Raw genomic sequence first — 18,481 nt, forward strand, 5'->3', positions numbered from 1 at the left:
CATTTCCCCGTGAACATGTTTTTTTTTTTAAATTTAATGTTTCAGAAATATATATATATATATATGTATATGTATATATATATGTATGTATTTAGAGGCTTATTATTTTTTAATTTTCCTTCTATAGAAAATAGATATTTTCCTCATATAATTTCATGATTATGGTTTTCTCTTTTTCAACTACTCCCAATTAATCTTCCAACCTTATTCTATCCAGTTCCTCCCACATTCTGATGCTCAATAGAAAACAAACATTATTAAGGGAGAAAAATGAAACAAAATATAACATGATATAATAAGATAAAACAAAACTAATGCAGAATAATAGGAAAAACAAACAATCAGATGGAAAATAGCCCCAAAAAATTACAAGAGACAGATAAAGAGGCTAGAGAGATGGCTCAAAGTTTAAGAGCACTGCCTGCTCTAGCAAAGGTCCTGAGTTCATTTCCCAGCAACCACATGGTGGCACACAACCATCTTTAATGGGTTCTGTTGCCCTCTTCTGGTCTGCAGGCATACAGAGAGAATATTATATACATAATAAATAAATATATAAATAAGTAAATAAATAAATATTTTTTTTTAAAAAAAGAGAGAGAAATGCAGAGATCCACTATTTTTCAAGGTCATGAATTCCCTAAAACACCAAACTGAAACTGTAATATATATTACATGTAGGGGAAAACGTAATAAAATTTATAAATAAATTAAATTATAAGAATGAAAGAACATAAATTTCTGAGATTACATTATGACTCAAGTAACGTCTAAGATGCTGTTGAGTTATTGAGACTCAGCATGAAACCTACCTTTGAGAGTAGTTTCTTATCCCAGCAACAATTCTTTGAAGAGAAGCAAATTTTCGTTTATGTAGGATTATTAGTCAGAGATTGCTTCTAGGCTAGGGATCTGGGAATGTGTCCAGTTCTTATTTGAACTGTGAATGTCCTGTGTATGCTGCCTCAATTTCTTTTCATCAATACGTGCTTCAATCAGGTAGAGGTAGAGGGTTTTGTATGTTTGTGTGTGGGGAAGGACATGTGGGTATCTTCCTCTTCTTGTACATGGTTCTGTGAACCCTGAGGAAAGGTATTTGATGGAGACCTCCCATTCAGCATTATTTCTAGGTCTCTCAATCTTTGCATGTTGTCTGGCTGTGAGTTTCTCTATTTTTTCTCTCTACCTGTTCAGGAGGAATATCCTCTGATTGATCTATGTATATTTGATCTATTTATATGATGTATGTCATTTAGGCGCAATTTATATCTTGGTTTTTAGAACAAAAAAATATTGTTTAATTTTACCTCCAGTCCCTGGGCTGTCTACTTTCTTGTTCTTTGTCAGCAAAGCGGTGTGAGTTATTGGTTTCATCTCATGGAGTTAGCCTTAAATCACATCAGATTTTGGAATATTACCTTCACAAGCTTTGTGCCACAATTATACTAACATATCTTATGGGCAGGACACCAATGTAGATCAAACGGTTTGGATTTGGGATTGATGTTTGTGTTTCTTCTCAGTACTATGTAGACAATTTTGGTACACCAAAGACTCAGGTTGTGATAGACACCAGCCCCACTTCTATGTGATCAATGAGGTTTTTTGAAATGGAACACTAATTCTATTTTGACCAATAAATCCATATAATGCAAGACATTACCATTTTCAAACACTGCAGTTTTTGCTTCATTTAAGCTGGATGTGTCTGGTAGAATCTTTCTGTATTGCATAAAGCAGAATGACAATATTTTCTCCAGCCAGACAATCTAAGTCCTATTTGTTGAAGATGTTTTCTTTTCTTCATAGCAAATTTATTGTATTTTTATCAAAAATCAGGTGTCTATATGTGTGCAGCTATGTGCTTGTGTCTTTGATTCAATTCTGCTCACTAACATGTCTTTATTTTTTACAAATACTGTATAGTTTTGATTACTATTTGAAGTACAGTTTGAAATCTGATATAATGATATCTTCATTTTTATTGCTCAGAATTTTTTTAGATATTCTGGATTTTTTTCATTTTTCATATTGTATTCAATCATTTCTTTTCATTGTATTTAAATCATATGTAAAGAAATGTTTTGGCATTTTGATGGGTATTAAGTAGAATCTGTACATTTCTTTTACTACGATTTTAAATTCTACTTTGTTAATTCTACTGATCCATGAGCACGAGAGACCTTTCCATCATCTGATGTCTTCTTTCATTTCTTTCTTCAACATATTGAAATTGTGGTCATACATGTCTTTCACATGCCTGGTTAGGGTACTCCAGGTTATTGGAATTTTTGTGGCTATTATAAACGTTGTTTTCCACCGAATTCTTTCTCAGTTCATTTGGAATCAATATTTTAAAGGTTTACTGACTTTTTATAGTTAATCTATGGTTCAGTCATATCGCTGATGGTGTTTATCAAATGTGGATAGTACTTCTTGGAAGATTTTGTTTTGCAAATAATTTAACATTTTTTTCTCCTTTTCCAATTTGTGTTCCTTTAATCTCCTTCAGTTTTTTTTTTTTTTTTTTTTTTTTTGCTTTAGCTAACATTTCAAGTATTGTAATGCCTAGGTGTAAAAAACTTGACAGCCTTGCCTTCTTCCTATCATTATTGGAATATCTTTAAGATTCTCTCTATTTAATTTGATGTTTCTAGAGGCTTTCTGCAAATGTTATTTATTATGTTAGGTATGTCACTATCAATATTCTTTCTAATAATTTTATCATGAAGGTGTGGAGGTTGGATTTTTTCAAAGGCATACTTAAGAAAATCAACAAGATAGAAAAACCTTTGTCCAATTATCTAAAATTCAAAGAGAATATCCAAATTAAGAAGAATAAGAAATGAAAAGTTAGACAGTAGCAAAAAATAATGAGGAGCTCAGAAGCTGTACTTCACTAAATAAAATAATCTAAAATTAATGAATTTTTTTCAATTATACCTTTAAAAATTGCTCAATCAAGATCATATAAACAACTTAAATAGACTTATGAACACTATTGAAATAAAAGCAGTCATTAAAATCATCTCCCAAAGGGGGAAAAAAAACACAAAATCCAGGGTCAAATGATTTAGGACATAATTCTTTAATATTTAAAGCAGACATTATGGTTGAAGAAATTGTTCAACCAACTGAAATAGAAGGAATAGTTACAGATTCTTTTCAAGAACACATTAACCCTGATATCCAAACCACACAAAGATTCAGTAAAGAAGTTTTCCAAATCTCTTTCAAAAAACACTTACTCCATGACTTGTTTTTTTTTTCTTCTAGGTAATGTAAGTGTGGTTTAATACGTCCTAAAATATCTGCAAATGCTGAATATACCCACTGTAAAAATACCTATGTATCCCTTTAAAGCAGGAGCGATACAACACATAATAACAACAGAATAGAAAGAAGAGACACCATTAGTGCTTAGCATCCATAATGTTTTAGAACCCAAGGACTTTGAGCCAGACAAGCGACTCTTTACAATGAACACTTGCAAGGAAAATTGTACTTTCTGATACTGTGAATAAATAAAAAAAATATGAGATCATGTCTTATGATATTTACTTCTAATATTAGAAGCTAATATAATTATTTGAGAATAGAACTCAGTATTAAACCAACAAATGATGAAATAAGGAAATAATATGCATTGATGAAAACTATAACTGTATTATAGTACCATGAGTCTTTAAACATCAGTCAAACTATGGAAATCTACAATTGTAATGACAGAGAAGGATGTTAGAAGGAGGAAAAAACTAGCTAAGCAATGAGAGGAAATTACAAGGATTTTGACTGGTACAATGGAAGAAAACTGTGTACTACAGAAACATGCAAAAGATAAATCCCAGTTAAACAATAAAAGAAAATAATTAAGATGTAGTGAAATGAGAGTGAATATGTTAAAGAATTATAATAGGAGAAAGACAATAAGGAAATATACAATGAGTAATATAACTACACTGTCAATCAGGGTACATATTAAGTGGTTTGCCCTTTTCTTTCTACTTACCCCATTGCGAGTCATGTAGAAAATTTGATGAAGGGCAAGGTACTGTTTGTTATATTAACTCTAATCTATAAAATCATCTGTATGATATGCTTGCTGTTCACAGAGTTGTTAAATCAACATTTTTGTTGGTGCTTTTAATGTTTCCATAGTAATTTTGATTAGTAACTTACTGTAATTTAGTTCTCATATTCATCTTGTGTTCTTGAAGCAGTGGTGGATCCCTGTAGCTTCAGGGGTGAGTCAGCTTAGGATGTCAGCTGAATCAAGCCATGGATCAGCTACACAATCTGCAACCTAACTTGTTCTTTATAAATCTTCCCACAGTGTTCCTACTATTTATTCAGTTAGAAGTCAGCCTCTTTTGAGCTCCCCTCAAACAGGTGTGACGCCTTTCATGGTCTTTCCCAGTAATGTCATTGGAATAATTTGCAGTAGGATTTGTGCTTCATTCTTGGATATGGCAATTCTGCCCCTGTCTACACATCTTACTTTTCACTCATTTTCATTTGACAGCTGTGAATGCATGCATGGTTTAATCTTTACAGCTCTTGTCTCTTCAAATTTTGGTTCCTAATGAAACAATTTGCCTTGAGAATAGAGGCCCTTAATTGGTGAAGTCTGGAACTGCACATGATGCTAATTTGGCTCCCATTCACATACCCCATTTCAGCCTGAACATCTACAGTTTAATTTTGTCCTACATGGCTTAATATTTCAGGCACACAGATTTTTATTTATAGACTGTATTTTGGAGTATGTTTTTCAAATAATGCTAATCCAGAACACATCATGTTTTGTGACGAACTCTTGTATTCTGTTTCTAAGTAAAGAAATTTGTACCTGAGCCCCTCATAATCTATTTTCTTTCATGACAGGGAATCTTGACATTCCAGGATGTTGCAATTTATTTCTCTCCAGATGAGTGGGACTGCCTCAACGTTGAACAGAAGGCTTTGTATAGGGATGTCATGTTGGAGAACTATAGTAATATGGTCTCTGTAGGTGAGACATTTTGTCATGTTTCCATCTTTACTATGATTTTTTTTCTACAAGCATGTATTATGTCTATGCCTGAATTGCTAGCCTTACTTTTACATGTCAATTTAATAAAAATCTTGGAGTTCATCGTGTAGAACCCAATAATTGGTGTAACTCTGTCTCATCAATATATTCCTGAATCCTGGGAATGACATTTATCATTCAAACTTGTATAATACATTTTACTTTTCAGATACATTCTAGATTATATATTGATTTGCAACATGATAATTCACAACATATTTGCTTTCAATAGTAATTTACAAAAGAAATCAAGGAATACAATATTATCAAAATTGCTTTTGAATGTTTTAGATTTTCGGAGACAGGATTTATATTTTTACTTTTATGTTATATCATATCTTATATATTTAGTGTTATCTTAGAAATCCATGTGTTTTACTATTATCCCAATTTATGGACATATATCTCTTCTAATATGCAGGTCTTTCAGTGCCAAAACCAGACATAATCATCTGTCTTGAACAAAGCAAAGAACCCTGGATTATGAACATGGGAGAGAAAGAAGGCAATGAAAAAGGTAAGCGACAATGAAGCCTTGGCACATGTGGGAAACCTAGGACATGGAGGAATTCTTCTCTGAAGTGGGGTTAGCAAAGATCTTGCCCTGAAATGGTACGAATATTCACATTGTATAGTTATCTCAAATTATTTTATGGGTCTCATTCACATGAAATAACCTAAAAATTTACTTTGAATACTTAACTTTAATTATGGTATAAAGCAGAATTTAGAATATTTGTTGCCATATCCTTGAATGCCACCAAACCCAGAAATGAACAATATTGAAAATAAAAGTAGTATTAAAATTTTTTGTAGTTTTTGAAAGAGTATTTCTCTGTACATGTTCATGTCTGTTTGTCGGCTCTTATGAGAGTATTACATAGTTTTCACTGTTGTGTATTATTACATATAATCAGAAAATATGAATTTTATTCTTGTACTCAATTTGGAAGATTATAGAGATCATTCATTGCATTATACTCTACAGAAATTAAAAGGTAACTTTTTTATTTCTGCAAAATATTCATTAGAAATTAAGGACTGTTTAGAGTTATACATGCTATTGGTCCATTTTAAAGGCATATAAAAATCTCTGAATATCAAAATCTATATGTTACTTTCCACATAAAGGTTGTATATTCTCTTATTTTCCTTTGTGTTTTTATCTATATTTGAGTTTGTTTGGAGAATCAAATTTGTATATGCATAATATTTTATTTTTAATACTTTAATTAATTATTTAAAAATAAATTACAGTATCATTTGACCAATTCAACTCTCCAGTTCTCTGATGTTCCACTTCCTCTAAACTTCTTTATTTTTTCTCTTTTTTTTTTACACCCACAGAATTCAATCTGTAATTCTCATACAACCCTGGGTGTTGAGCATGACCTGTAATATGGTTAAAATATCAGAAGTTGCACATTCTTAAATTTATGCCCTTTCCCCACATATGTTTCAGGTGATAGAATCATCTCAGGAAGGTGTGTGTCTCCATGTCCACTTTTTCTCTAGGATTTTAATCTTGCTTGAGCTTTCTTAGGTCGAATGTATACTGCCTTGATTAAATGAGTTTATAAGTCATCTGTTACTTTGCATACAAAAAACTAGTTTCTTATACTCATTCATGACTTCCTACACTTAACATGTATTATCACTCTCTCCTGAATGAGCTATGAACATTCCATGAAATGGGTTTTATATAAACATGCAAATTAAAACCGATTTTTTTTTTTGTTTTCACTATGTCCACCTATGAGTCAACTTTTACTGTCAAATTCCATTAGGTATAAAGGCATAGAGATGCACCAGTCTGTGGGTAAACCAATAAGATATAGGAATAATTTTAATACTATATCCAAGCAGCAGAATAATGGTAGTAAATGGTATCTCCTATCTTTTAATAATTATCTTGAATTAGCATGAATACTCCTCAAGCTATTCTTCAAAAGATAAATAAATAAAAAAAGACCAGAACTCTTTGAAATTCTTTTTGTGGGACAGTACCCTTGACACTTAAACCATGTATACACTAAAAAGTAAGTAAAAGATGTGCCAATTACATTATGAACATATCTGTGAAAGTCCTCAGTAACATATATGCAACCTGAATCCAATAGCATATCAAAGGAACTATCTACCAGAGACTTCCTCTCAAGACATGTAGGGACAGATCAACAATTCAAAACCAATATAGTAACCTACCGCTTATGTAAACTGAAAGTCAAATTTTATATGTTCATCTCATTATATGCAGAAAATCCTTTGACAAAATTAACAACCTCTGCTTGACAAAAGTCCTGGAGAGATTAGGGATGCAAGGTACATACTTCCAAATGAAATAGGCAATTTGTAGCAAGCCTATAGCCCACATCACACTAACTGGAGAGAAATCAAAGACATTCCACTAAAATAGGAAACAATACAAGGGTATTCACTTTCTCCATATGAATTCCATACAGTCCTTGAAATCTTAGCTATAATAATAATTCAAATGAAGATGGAAAAGTGATGAATAACAAAAGAAGACATGAAAGGAATGTTATAGGCAAATGCTATGATTTTATGTATAAAAGACTCCAAGAAACTTCTCCAACTGAGATACACTTTCGTCAAAAATAACAGATGTAAAATTGACTAACAAAAGCAGTAGCCCTCATATGTAGGAATGAGAAAGGATTTAAATAGAAATCAGGGAAAGGAAACCACATCGTGTACAATAACCCCAGGAAATAGTTTGGGGTAATCAAACTAAAAATGTGAAAGACCCTTGTCAGAACTCTAAGGCATTGAAGAAATAAACTGAAAAAGATATCAGAAGATGGAAAAAAATTCACATACTCATGGATTGGTCAATCGATGTAGCAAAAATGAATATCTTATCAAAGTAATGTACTGATTCAGTGAAAATCCCATCAAAATTTTAACAATTCTTGAAGGTCTCAAAGGAGAGTCTTCAGCATCATATGGAGGCAAACAAACAAAAATCTCACAATTGCTTAAACAATCATGAAAAATAAATCTATATATACAGTATATCACCATTCACAATTTTAAAATATTCTGCATTTATATAATAATTAGGTTTTGTAAAATAATGGTATGGCTGATCACTAAAACAAATTACAGATACTAAAATAAGTGCACTCATCTATGACAACTTATTTTGTACAAGAATCTAGAAAAATACATTTCACAAAACATTAGCATTTAATTCTAGTTAGAATTACCCCAAACTACTTTCTGATTTTTTTTATTTAAATTTATTTATTTATTAAGGATTTCTGCCTCGTCCCCGCAACCGCTTCCCATTTCCCTCCCCCTCCCCCGATCAAGTCCCCCTCCCTCATCTGCTCGAAGAGCAATCAGGGTTCCCTGACCTGTGGGAAGCCCAAGGACTGCCCACCTCTATCCAGGTCTCATAAGGTGAGCATCCAAACTGCCTAGGCTCCCACAAAGCCAGTACGTGCAGTAGGATCAAAAACCCACTGCAATTGTTCTTGAATTCTCAGTATTCCTCATTGTCCGCTATGTTCAGCTAGTCCGGATTTATCCCATGCTTTTTCAGACCTAGGCCAGCTGGCCTTGGTGAGTTCCCAATAGAACATCCCCATTGTCTTAGTGTGTGGGTGCACCCCTCGTGGTCCTGAGTTCCTTGCTCGTGCTCCGTCTCCTTCTGCTTCTGATTTGGATCTTGAGATTTCTGTCCAGTGCTCCCATGTGGGTCTCTGTCTCTGTCTCCTTTCATCGCCTGATGAAGGTTAATATTCATGAGGATGCCTATGTGTTTGTCTTTGGATTCACCTTCTTATTTAGCTTCTCTAGGAACATGAACTATAAGCTCAATGTCCTTTATTTATGGCTAGAAACCAAATATGAGTGAATACATCCCATGTTCCTCTTTTTGGGTCTGGGTTACCTCACTCAGGATAGTGTTTTCTATTTCTATCCATTTGTATGCAAAATTCAAGAAGTCCTTGTTTTTTACTGCTGAGTAATAGTCTAATATGTATATATTCCATACTTTCTTCATCCCTACTTTCTGATTCTTTAGATACCAAGTTGTTTTCTAAGTGACAGAAAGTGGGTGAATTCTGACATCAATGAAGATGGGGAAGATCTCATGGCATTTGAGGGAGAAAAGCCATAGTAAGAATATATTTTATGAAAACATCTATTTTCTGTATAAGAAAAAGAGATAATGTATCTCTTTAATAAGATCAGTCCTAGTGAATTTACATGATGTCTGAAAATTTATGGATGCCTTTCTTGTGGCATACATGATTCTCTGTGGGCTAGTTAGTAATAACTGTTTACTTTTCTTCCTTTCCTTCTTTCTTTACTAATTAATAGTCTGTCTTCTTTATTTATATTGTCCACTTTGTTCAGTTTGAGGAATTGTGAAGATGAGTTATGTTCATTAAGATGATACCATATCAGGAGTGTGATTTTTTTTTGTATTTGGGTTATAAACTTTTTCAATTGCTGTGATAAAACTCCAAGATAACGACAATATATAGAAGACAGATCCATTATGATAAATCAGAGGTAATTGTTGTCAAGGGGCTAGAGCTGCTGTGAGAGGTTCCATCTGGAACCAAAACAGGAAGCAGACAGCTCACTGTTGGCGATAGAAGGCATTAAAATTCTCAAAGCCATTATCCAGATACATGTGTTCCAGATAGTTGATACCTTTTTTACTCTACCCATAAATATCCACCAACTTCAGGCCACATATTCAGACATCTGATTATATGGGGTCATTTCGTTGAACTCTTCATACTCTTGTTTATTATTCTGAAAATTATGATTGGAATATCTAAGGTAAGATAACTTAATTTCTTCCATTTTTATAATTTATTAATTATATGTTATAAAAGATCATCTACCCATTTGCCTTAAAAAGATTGTTTCATAAGAATAAATGATTTGAAGTTTATTTTCTGTAATATGCTACCTTGCATATGAGTCTACATATTTATAAAATTATGTCACTTATAATCTGAAAATGTTTCACATATGTGAACTAACAATTATATATTTCTATCTTCCAGTTTTCTATTTTAATCAAACACAAGATCTGTTTTCACTGGAGAATAGACAAGATCCTATCCAAAAGTTAATATCAGGAATAGATGTAAGTAGTGACTTCAAAACCTTGCATTTAAGGATGATCTCAAATTATTGGGAAGAGAGAAAAGAGAATGGAATATGTCATGATTGATATAATTTGTATTCACCAACCGTGTGTTTACCTGTAAAAAGTTTTAATAATCTCTACATTTGCTTGCAATATTTCACATTAGATCAATTTTGTTTTCAGAAATTTTCTTTAGTAAAAAAATATGTTTTAAAGCATGTTTTTATTCTACAAAGAATTTTCAAAAATCTAAAAACTGAATGACACATATACTATTAAACATTCACTAAAGTTCCCTCAACTAATAATTATATTTTGTCACAAACTATTTGATTGAGATATACGTGGGGAGTTTTTTCTCAAATGAGACTGAAAATATATCATAGCATTTCTAGTTGTGAGAAGCTTTACACATTTAATGATGTTATTAAAACATTTCCTAGGAGCTATAGGATGACTAGTTATCAGAATACTCATCTTGAAGGGAGAAATTCCCAAAACATCAAATCACAATATGACTTTACTTATTACTTAAATATAGAGAACAAATTTTGTTTTTCCTAAGAGCCAATACTTATATTAAAATTGTAAGATTTTTTATTATAACACATACCTTTATTTTTGTTGCAGAATGACCAGACACAAGAGAAACATTTTGTAAGTAATCAAATTGGACAAAACTACTACATGGAATATGAGAAGGGCTCCAACAGATCTCCATGCCTCACTAGGCTTAAGAGAATTAATCTCAGAAAGGAGGCATATAAATGTAAAGATTGTGGCAAGTCATTTACCCATCATGCAAAACTTCAAGCTCACCAGAGAATCCATACTGGTGAGAAACCTTACAGATGTCAAGAATGTGGCAAGTCTTTTACCCAGGATTCAAATCTTCATAGGCATAACAGAATCCATACTGGTGAGAAATCTTACAGGTGCCAAGAATGTGGCAAGTCCTTTACCCAGCATTCACATCTTCAGGCGCACTACAGAATTCATACTGGTGAGAAACCTTACAGGTGCCAGGAATGTGGCAAGTCCTTTACCCAGGATTCAAACCTTCAGGTGCATTACAGAATTCATACTGGTGAGAAACCTTACAGATGTCAAGAATGTGGCAAGTCATTTACCCGGGATTCAACTCTTCACGGACATCGCAGAATCCACACTGGTGAGAAACCTTACAGATGTCAGGTATGTGGCAAATCTTTTACCCATTACACAAGTCTTCACAGACATCGCATTATACATACTGGTGAGAAACCTTACAAATGTCAGGAATGCGGCAAGTCATTTACCCGGGATTCAACTCTTCAGGGGCATTACAGAATTCATACTGGTGAGAAACCTTACAGATGTCAGGAATGTGGCAAGTCCTTTACCCTTGCCTCAAGTCTTCGCATTCACCACAGAGTCCATACTGGTGAAAAACCTTACAGATGTCAGGAATGTGGCAAGTCCTTTACCCAGGCCTCAAATCTTCACATTCACCACAGAGTCCATACTGGTGATAAACCTTACAGATGTAAAGAATGTGGCAAGTGCTTTATGAGAAACTCAACTCTTAGAAATCATCACAAAATTCATGTAATGGATACATTTCATAAAGTTTATTAGTATACCTCAATTTAGTTCATTGTACAATTTTCATACATTTACCAAGATATTACACAAATGCAAATCCTTTAAATAATTTTCAAAGTTTCATCAATACTTATACAGATATACAGTTCTTACAAATTCAGAAACATTGTGTCCAGATTTGAACATTATTTTTTCAAACATTTGTTTTAAACTGAATTTTTGCATCGTTATAAGAATATACTATTCAAACATCATTATGATGGATGAGGCAATATTTATAGTATAAGAAAATTAAACAACGTTTCTTGACTGTATGTTGAAGTAACATGTTAAAGAGCCAGTCGATATGAAACAATTTCAGATTTTGATACATATTTAATTTCTTGTCATATGGTTGCTTATGTAATGAGATTATATTCTATATAAACATTGTATTCCTGTGATTTTTGGTGATTTTATATAAATACCAGTTTGCTTTAAAATTCAAGTCTTTTCATTCTGTGTCTTTGCAATAAAAATGTTAAATATCTTCACACTATTTTATTCCATTTTTTTGTTCTGATAGTCTATTTTCTAATGGCAGGGTATTATAAATGTGAGCTCTTCCGTGATTCACAGCAACAATGAAAACTTGGCATAAAATAGAAGTAGATTTGTCGAGGAAAATGCCTCCACTGTCTAAAACTGGGTTACTTTGATTGACGAAATAGGCTGATGATTGGACAATGTCTAGGCACAAGGTACAGGCAGAAATTCCTTGCAGAGAGAATAAGGAGGAGGAGGAATTGAGGCATGCAGGGGAGTTTCCAGAAAACAGGAAGGAAGCAGCTTGTGCAATTTGTGGCAAAATGTAGACAAAAATATGGGTTAATTTAAGTTATTGGACATAATTGGAAACAATCCTATGCTAAAGCCAAGCACTCAAGTAAGAAGTCTCCCCGCTAATGTTTTGGATCTGGTAGGACAGCATATGACAATTTACATAGATTATTTTAAACTTTGTATAATTGTGGTTTAAATCGATGTGAGTATGTTGGATGATACCAATGGGAAATGCTAAACTGGAAAGGAAAGCTGTAAGATAACAGCCTCAAAGAACAATATAGTTATTTAGAAAAGCAGGGAGTGGGAGAAGTGGCCTTCCCCAGAGAGCACAAAAGCTGATTTTCCATTAACCAATGGACAGCCTTGTAAACATAGAATTGTAAAATGGTATGGATTGCTCCCATTGTATTTAGGAATATATGTATATACAAGTTTATGTATAAAAATAACAATGCATGAAAAAGGACAAAAACTTGAAGGAGAACAGGAATGTGTCGATTATAGGAGAGTAGGAGGGAGGAAACTGAAGGTACAAAATGTAATTTGTAATGAGTGCAAAGGCTCATGTGCTCAAAGGTAGCACTGGGGAAACCAGGAATGTTAAATACAGGGTTGTCAATTCAATGAAAATATGCATACTCTGTTTTCTACTCTGACAGCTGGGGCTGGCGGTGGATAATTGCCCACATGTATTGTCCTTGTGCTATCTGTGACCAGGCCATGCTAAACTCCCAGAAGCAACACTGGGCATACTCAATATTCAGTGTATCAAAATACAGTTAAAATGATACATATTGATGAATTTCTTGGGGAACTGTGAGAAAATCTCTAAGAAGAAAAATGGAGAGGACCTTTTAGTCCAAGTACATTTTGTTCCATGACATAATCTTGGATGTGATTTTCTGCCTCCTGCAACAAATATTTGCATTCAATTATAGGACATGTTTATTTTTGTCGGATGTAGGAACATAACTATAGAACCCAATGTGGTGAAAAATATCCTGAATGCTGTAATCACTGGATCTTGACTCTTGAGACAACTCAGAGTCAAATTCCCGAAGTTTGAACCAACCCAAGCTACTGAATCCTGTTGTTTATAATTTCTTTCTTGCTCCATGTGGACTGTTAATCTGCCAGCCCTGCTGTTTGCAGAAATCCCCAGAAAATATATTATGTCCTAAAAAATTGAAAAACACAAAAAATAGATTCTTATTATTTGAAAGTTTTACAAACTTCTCTCTAAAAGAAATTTCTCCACTGTATTAATTAGTCTTAAGAAATAGCTAGAAAAGTAATGATTATATTTAATCATGTTCTCCAGCTCTTTTGCATTATTCAAAATGATGTTTTTTTCTGGTTGCCAAGATTCATATTCATTCTTCAGCATTGCAATATGTGTTTGTAACAAGTTTTAATTTTTAATATATATTATTTTTAAAGAATAATTATATATATAACTATAACTATATATATATAACTCTCTCTATATATAACTATCTCTCTCTCTTCATATATATATGAGGCTGCAAAACAATCCCAGTTCCTGCTGCTTTTTAAAGTATATGAAACCATGCCCCAGTGGGCTGGTATCTTAAAGGCCATTGGCTTAAGAAGCCGAACGAGCTCCTATAGCGCCTTCCCATTTTCGTTAAGTAAGAGAGTTCCAAACCAATACAAAACAATATACACTAGGATCAGATATCAAGTATAAGATTAGATTTACAATCAGATTAAACAATATTGAGCAAGGAATATATGTTAAATGTGTTAATAAACATTCTATCCTATGGAGTCTAAGTCTTATATAGGAATTGGCTTGGCTAGATCGTAAGAGTACAGTAACTATGACTATCTACTCTTAAACCTATCGATGGCCTGAGAAGGGAGATAATATTACTGGAGCTGGCAGGAAGTACAATCAAGTAGCTTCCAAAGTGAGCAACATATGAAGGAAACAATTAGCTACCTGAGTAATCACCCAAAGTCTCATTTTGCAACGTTGTAGCAACCAACTTTGGCTAAGGCCTAGTGTAATTGACAGACTATTTTCAGAGGCGGAAAATTTTTCAAAACCATTTTACCATGTCTTGGGAAGATTTGACCATCTTGCTTGTCCATTTCTGGATATGATGTAACTTGTCAGTGGTTGAGGCATCGTCAGTACCTTGCTCAAAGGCTAGTTTTGTCAAGAGGAAACAAGCTCCATGTATTCGGGGCTCAACATTCTCTCAGGAATAGATTGGTGTTGTCAGAAGCAGTCATGGCTCATGTCACCAGAACCCTAAATTATTTAAATGCCATGTTCCACAGATCCTTCAAATGGTTGAAGAATACCTATCTAGAAAAGAATATACCCAAGAGATGCCCTATCATATGACAAAAGCATTTGTTCAACTATGTTCATAGCAGCATTATTTGTAATAGCCAGAACCTGGAAACAACCTAGATGTCCTTCAATGGAAGAATGGATGAAGAAAATGTGGAATATATACACATTAGAGTACTACTCAGCGGTAAAAAACAATGGCTTCTCGAATTTTGCATGCAAATGGATGGAAATAGAAAACACTATCCTGAGTGAGGTAACCCAGACCCAAAAAGATGAGCATGGGATGTACTCACTCATAATTGGGTTCTAGCCATAAATAAGTGTCAGTGAGTCTATAATATGATATCCTAAAGAAGCTAAATAAGAAGGTGAACCCAAAGAAAAACATATAGCTATCCTCCTGGTTATGGGAAGTAGACAAGATTGCTGGGCAAAAAAATTGGGATCTTGGGAGTGGAGTGGGAGGGGGTAAGGGGAGATGGGGAGAGAAAGTGAGAAGGGGAGGATGGGGGGAACTTGGGGAATCGGGATGATTGGGATAAAGGAAAGTTGGATAGGGGAGGAGGGAAGCATATATCTTAATTAAGGGAGCCATCTTAGGGTTGGCAAGAGACTTGGACCTAGAGGGGCTCCCAGGTGCCCAGGACGATGTCCCCAGTTAGTTCCTGGGGCAGCTGAGGATTGGGAACCGGAAATGACCCTATCCTATAGCCATACTGATGAATATCTTGCATATCACCATAGAACCTTCATCTCGCGATGGATGGAGATAGAGACAGAGACCCACACTGGAGCACTGGACTGAGCTCCCAAGGTCCCAATGAGGAGCAGAAGGAGGGAGAATATGAGCAAAGAAGACAGGACCACAAGGGGTGTACCCACCCATGGAGACAGTGGGACTGATCTATTGGGAGCTCACCAAGGCCAGCTGGACTGTGACTGAAGAAGCATGGGATAAAACCGGACTCTCTGAATATGGCGAACAATGAGGGCTGCTGAGAAGCCAAGGACAATGGCACTGGGTCTTGATCCTACTTCATGTTTTGGCTTTGTGGGAGCCTAGCCAGTTTGGATGTTTACCTTCCTAGACCAGGATGGAGGAGGGAGGACTTTGGACTTTCCACAGGGCAGGGAATCCTGACTGCTCCTCAGACTGGAGAAGGAGGGGGAGATTAGTGGGGGGAGGGGGAGAGGAGTGGGAGGAAGGGGAAGGAAATGGAAGGCTGGGAGGAGGCATAAATTTTCTTTTCAATAAAAAAATAATAATAAAAAATAAAAAAAGTAGAATTCATTATCAACACGAATTTCAAAAAGTCTGCAAACAGGTCTAGTAAGGTGAACATCTAAATAGCCTAGGCTCCCTCAAAGCCTGTATGTTCAGTGGTATCAAAACCCAGTGCCATTGTTCTTGACTTCTCAGCAGTCCTCATTGTCCGGTATGTTCAGTGCGTCTCTTTTTATCCCATGTTTTTTCAGACCCAGTCCAGCTGGCATTGTTGTGTTCTCAAAAGAACATTCCCAGTGGGAGGTCCTTGGACTACCCATAGGGCAGGGAACCAGGGCTGCTCTTTGGGCTGATGAGAGAGGGGGAGTTGATTGGGGGAGGGGGAGGAATATGGGAGGTGGTGGCCTAGAAGAGACAGATACCTTTAATAAATAAATAAGTAATAAAAAAATTCTACAAACATATCGAAATTAAGCAATGCTCCTTTGTACAAACCTGGGTCAAGGAAGAAATAAAGAAAGAAATTAAAGACTTTTTGGAATTCAGTAAAAATGAAGGCAAAACTTACCCAAACCTAATGGACACTAACAATGCAGTGCTAAGAGGAAAGTTCATAGCACTAAGAAAATACATAAAGAAAGCAGAGAAAGCTCTCACTAGCAACTTAACAGCACACCTGAAAGCTCTAGAACAAAAAGAAGCAGATTCATTCAGATGGAGTAGAAGATAGGAAATAATCAAATTGTGGGCTGAAATCAAAAAATTAAGAACAAAGGAAACAATACCAAGAATCAATGCAACAAACAGCTTATTCTTTGAGAAAATCAGCAAAACAGACAAACCCTTATCCAAACTAATCAAAAGGCAGAGAAAGAACATTCAAATTAACAAAATCAGAAATGAAAAAGGGGTCATAATAACAGGCACTGAGGAACTCCAGAGAATCATTAGGTCATACTACAAAAACATGTACTTGGCAAAATTGAAAAATGTAAAAGAAATTGATATTTTTCTGGATAGGTACCATATACCAAAATTAAATCAAGACCAGGTGGACAATTTAAACTGACCAATAACATGCAAGGAAATATAAACAGTCACCAAAAGCCTGTCAACCAGAAAAAAAAAACCAGGGCTAGATATTTTCACTGCAGAATGCTATCAGAACTTCAAAAAAGAAAAAAAAAGCTATTACTTATGTTCCTGAAAGTATTCCACATAAAGTAAACAGAAATAACATTGGCAAACGCTTTTTATGCGTCTACAGTTACCCTAATACCAAAACTACACAAAGATTCAACCAAGAGAATTAAAGACCAATCTCACTCATGAGCATAGATGCAAAAATTCTCAAAAAAAATACTGCCAATCTGAATCCAAGAAAGCATCAATAATATCATCCACCATGATCAAGTCATCTTCATCCCAGAGATGCAGGGATTGTTCAACACACAAAATCTATCAAGGTAATCCATGAAATAAATAAACTGAAAGAAATCATATGATCATCTCATTAGATGCTAAAAATGCATTTGACAAAACCCAACACCTCTTTATGATAAAGGTCTTAGAAGGATCAGGGATACAAGGAACTTAGCTAAACCTAAAAACAGCAATATACAGCAAGTTGACAGCCAACATCAAATTAAATGACGTGAAACTCAAAGTGTTGCCCCTAAAATCAGGAGAAACACAAGGCATTCCACGCTTTCCATATCTATTCCACATATATATTCATGTTCTTGAAGTTCTTGCTAAAGGAATAAGACAAAAAGAAGATCAAGGAGATTTAAATTTGAAAGGAAGAAATCACACTTTTGTTCTTTGCAGGTGATAAGATTGTATACAAAAGTTACCCCAAAAACTCTCCCAGGGAACTTTTACAGCTAAAATACCTTCAGTATTATGGTAGGATATAAGATCAAATCAAAGATATCAGTAGCCCTCCTATAAACAAATGATAAAGAAGCTGAAAAAGAAATCAGAGAAACATCACACTTCACTATAGGCACAAATGACATAAAATATCTTGGGGTAACACTAAGCAAAGAAATGAAAGACCTGTTAGGCAAGGACTTATGTCTTTGAAGAAAGAAATTGGAGAAGATAACAGAAAATGAAAAATATCTTCCATACTTTAGAGAGGTAGGATCAGCATATTAAAAACGGCAATCCTACAGAAAGGAATCTATAGATTCAATGCAATCTCCATCAAAATCCCAATACAATTCTTCAAAGACCTTGTAAAAAATAATCAAATTCATATGAACAAACAACAACAATAACCCAGATAGCCAAAACAACCCT

The 18,481-nt window shown here is 34.4% G+C and overlaps 2 protein-coding genes and 1 gene segment (V, D, J or C); all 3 read left to right on the forward strand.

Annotated features, from left to right (window-relative positions):
* Positions 1-18,481, forward strand: part of LOC121464736 — a 994,671-nt gene that overhangs the window by 555,173 nt on the left and 421,017 nt on the right.
* LOC121464737 (immunoglobulin lambda-1 light chain-like) overlaps positions 1-18,481 on the forward strand; it is an 840,936-nt gene that overhangs the window by 404,907 nt on the left and 417,548 nt on the right. The window lies entirely within an intron of this gene.
* Positions 1-18,481, forward strand: part of LOC121464627 (zinc finger protein 420-like) — a 160,334-nt gene that overhangs the window by 92,431 nt on the left and 49,422 nt on the right. The window contains exons 9-10 of the mRNA XM_041677656.1: positions 11,111-11,798; positions 17,221-17,225. Of these exons, the coding sequence (XP_041533590.1) occupies positions 11,111-11,798; positions 17,221-17,225 (693 nt within the window). The remainder of the gene's footprint in view (positions 1-11,110; positions 11,799-17,220; positions 17,226-18,481) is intronic.

This window comes from Microtus oregoni, unplaced genomic scaffold (genome assembly GCF_018167655.1).
Source record: "Microtus oregoni isolate MIOR12 unplaced genomic scaffold, Mior012 000029F_ref0000214, whole genome shotgun sequence".
NCBI classification, from domain to species: domain Eukaryota; kingdom Metazoa; phylum Chordata; class Mammalia; order Rodentia; family Cricetidae; genus Microtus; species Microtus oregoni.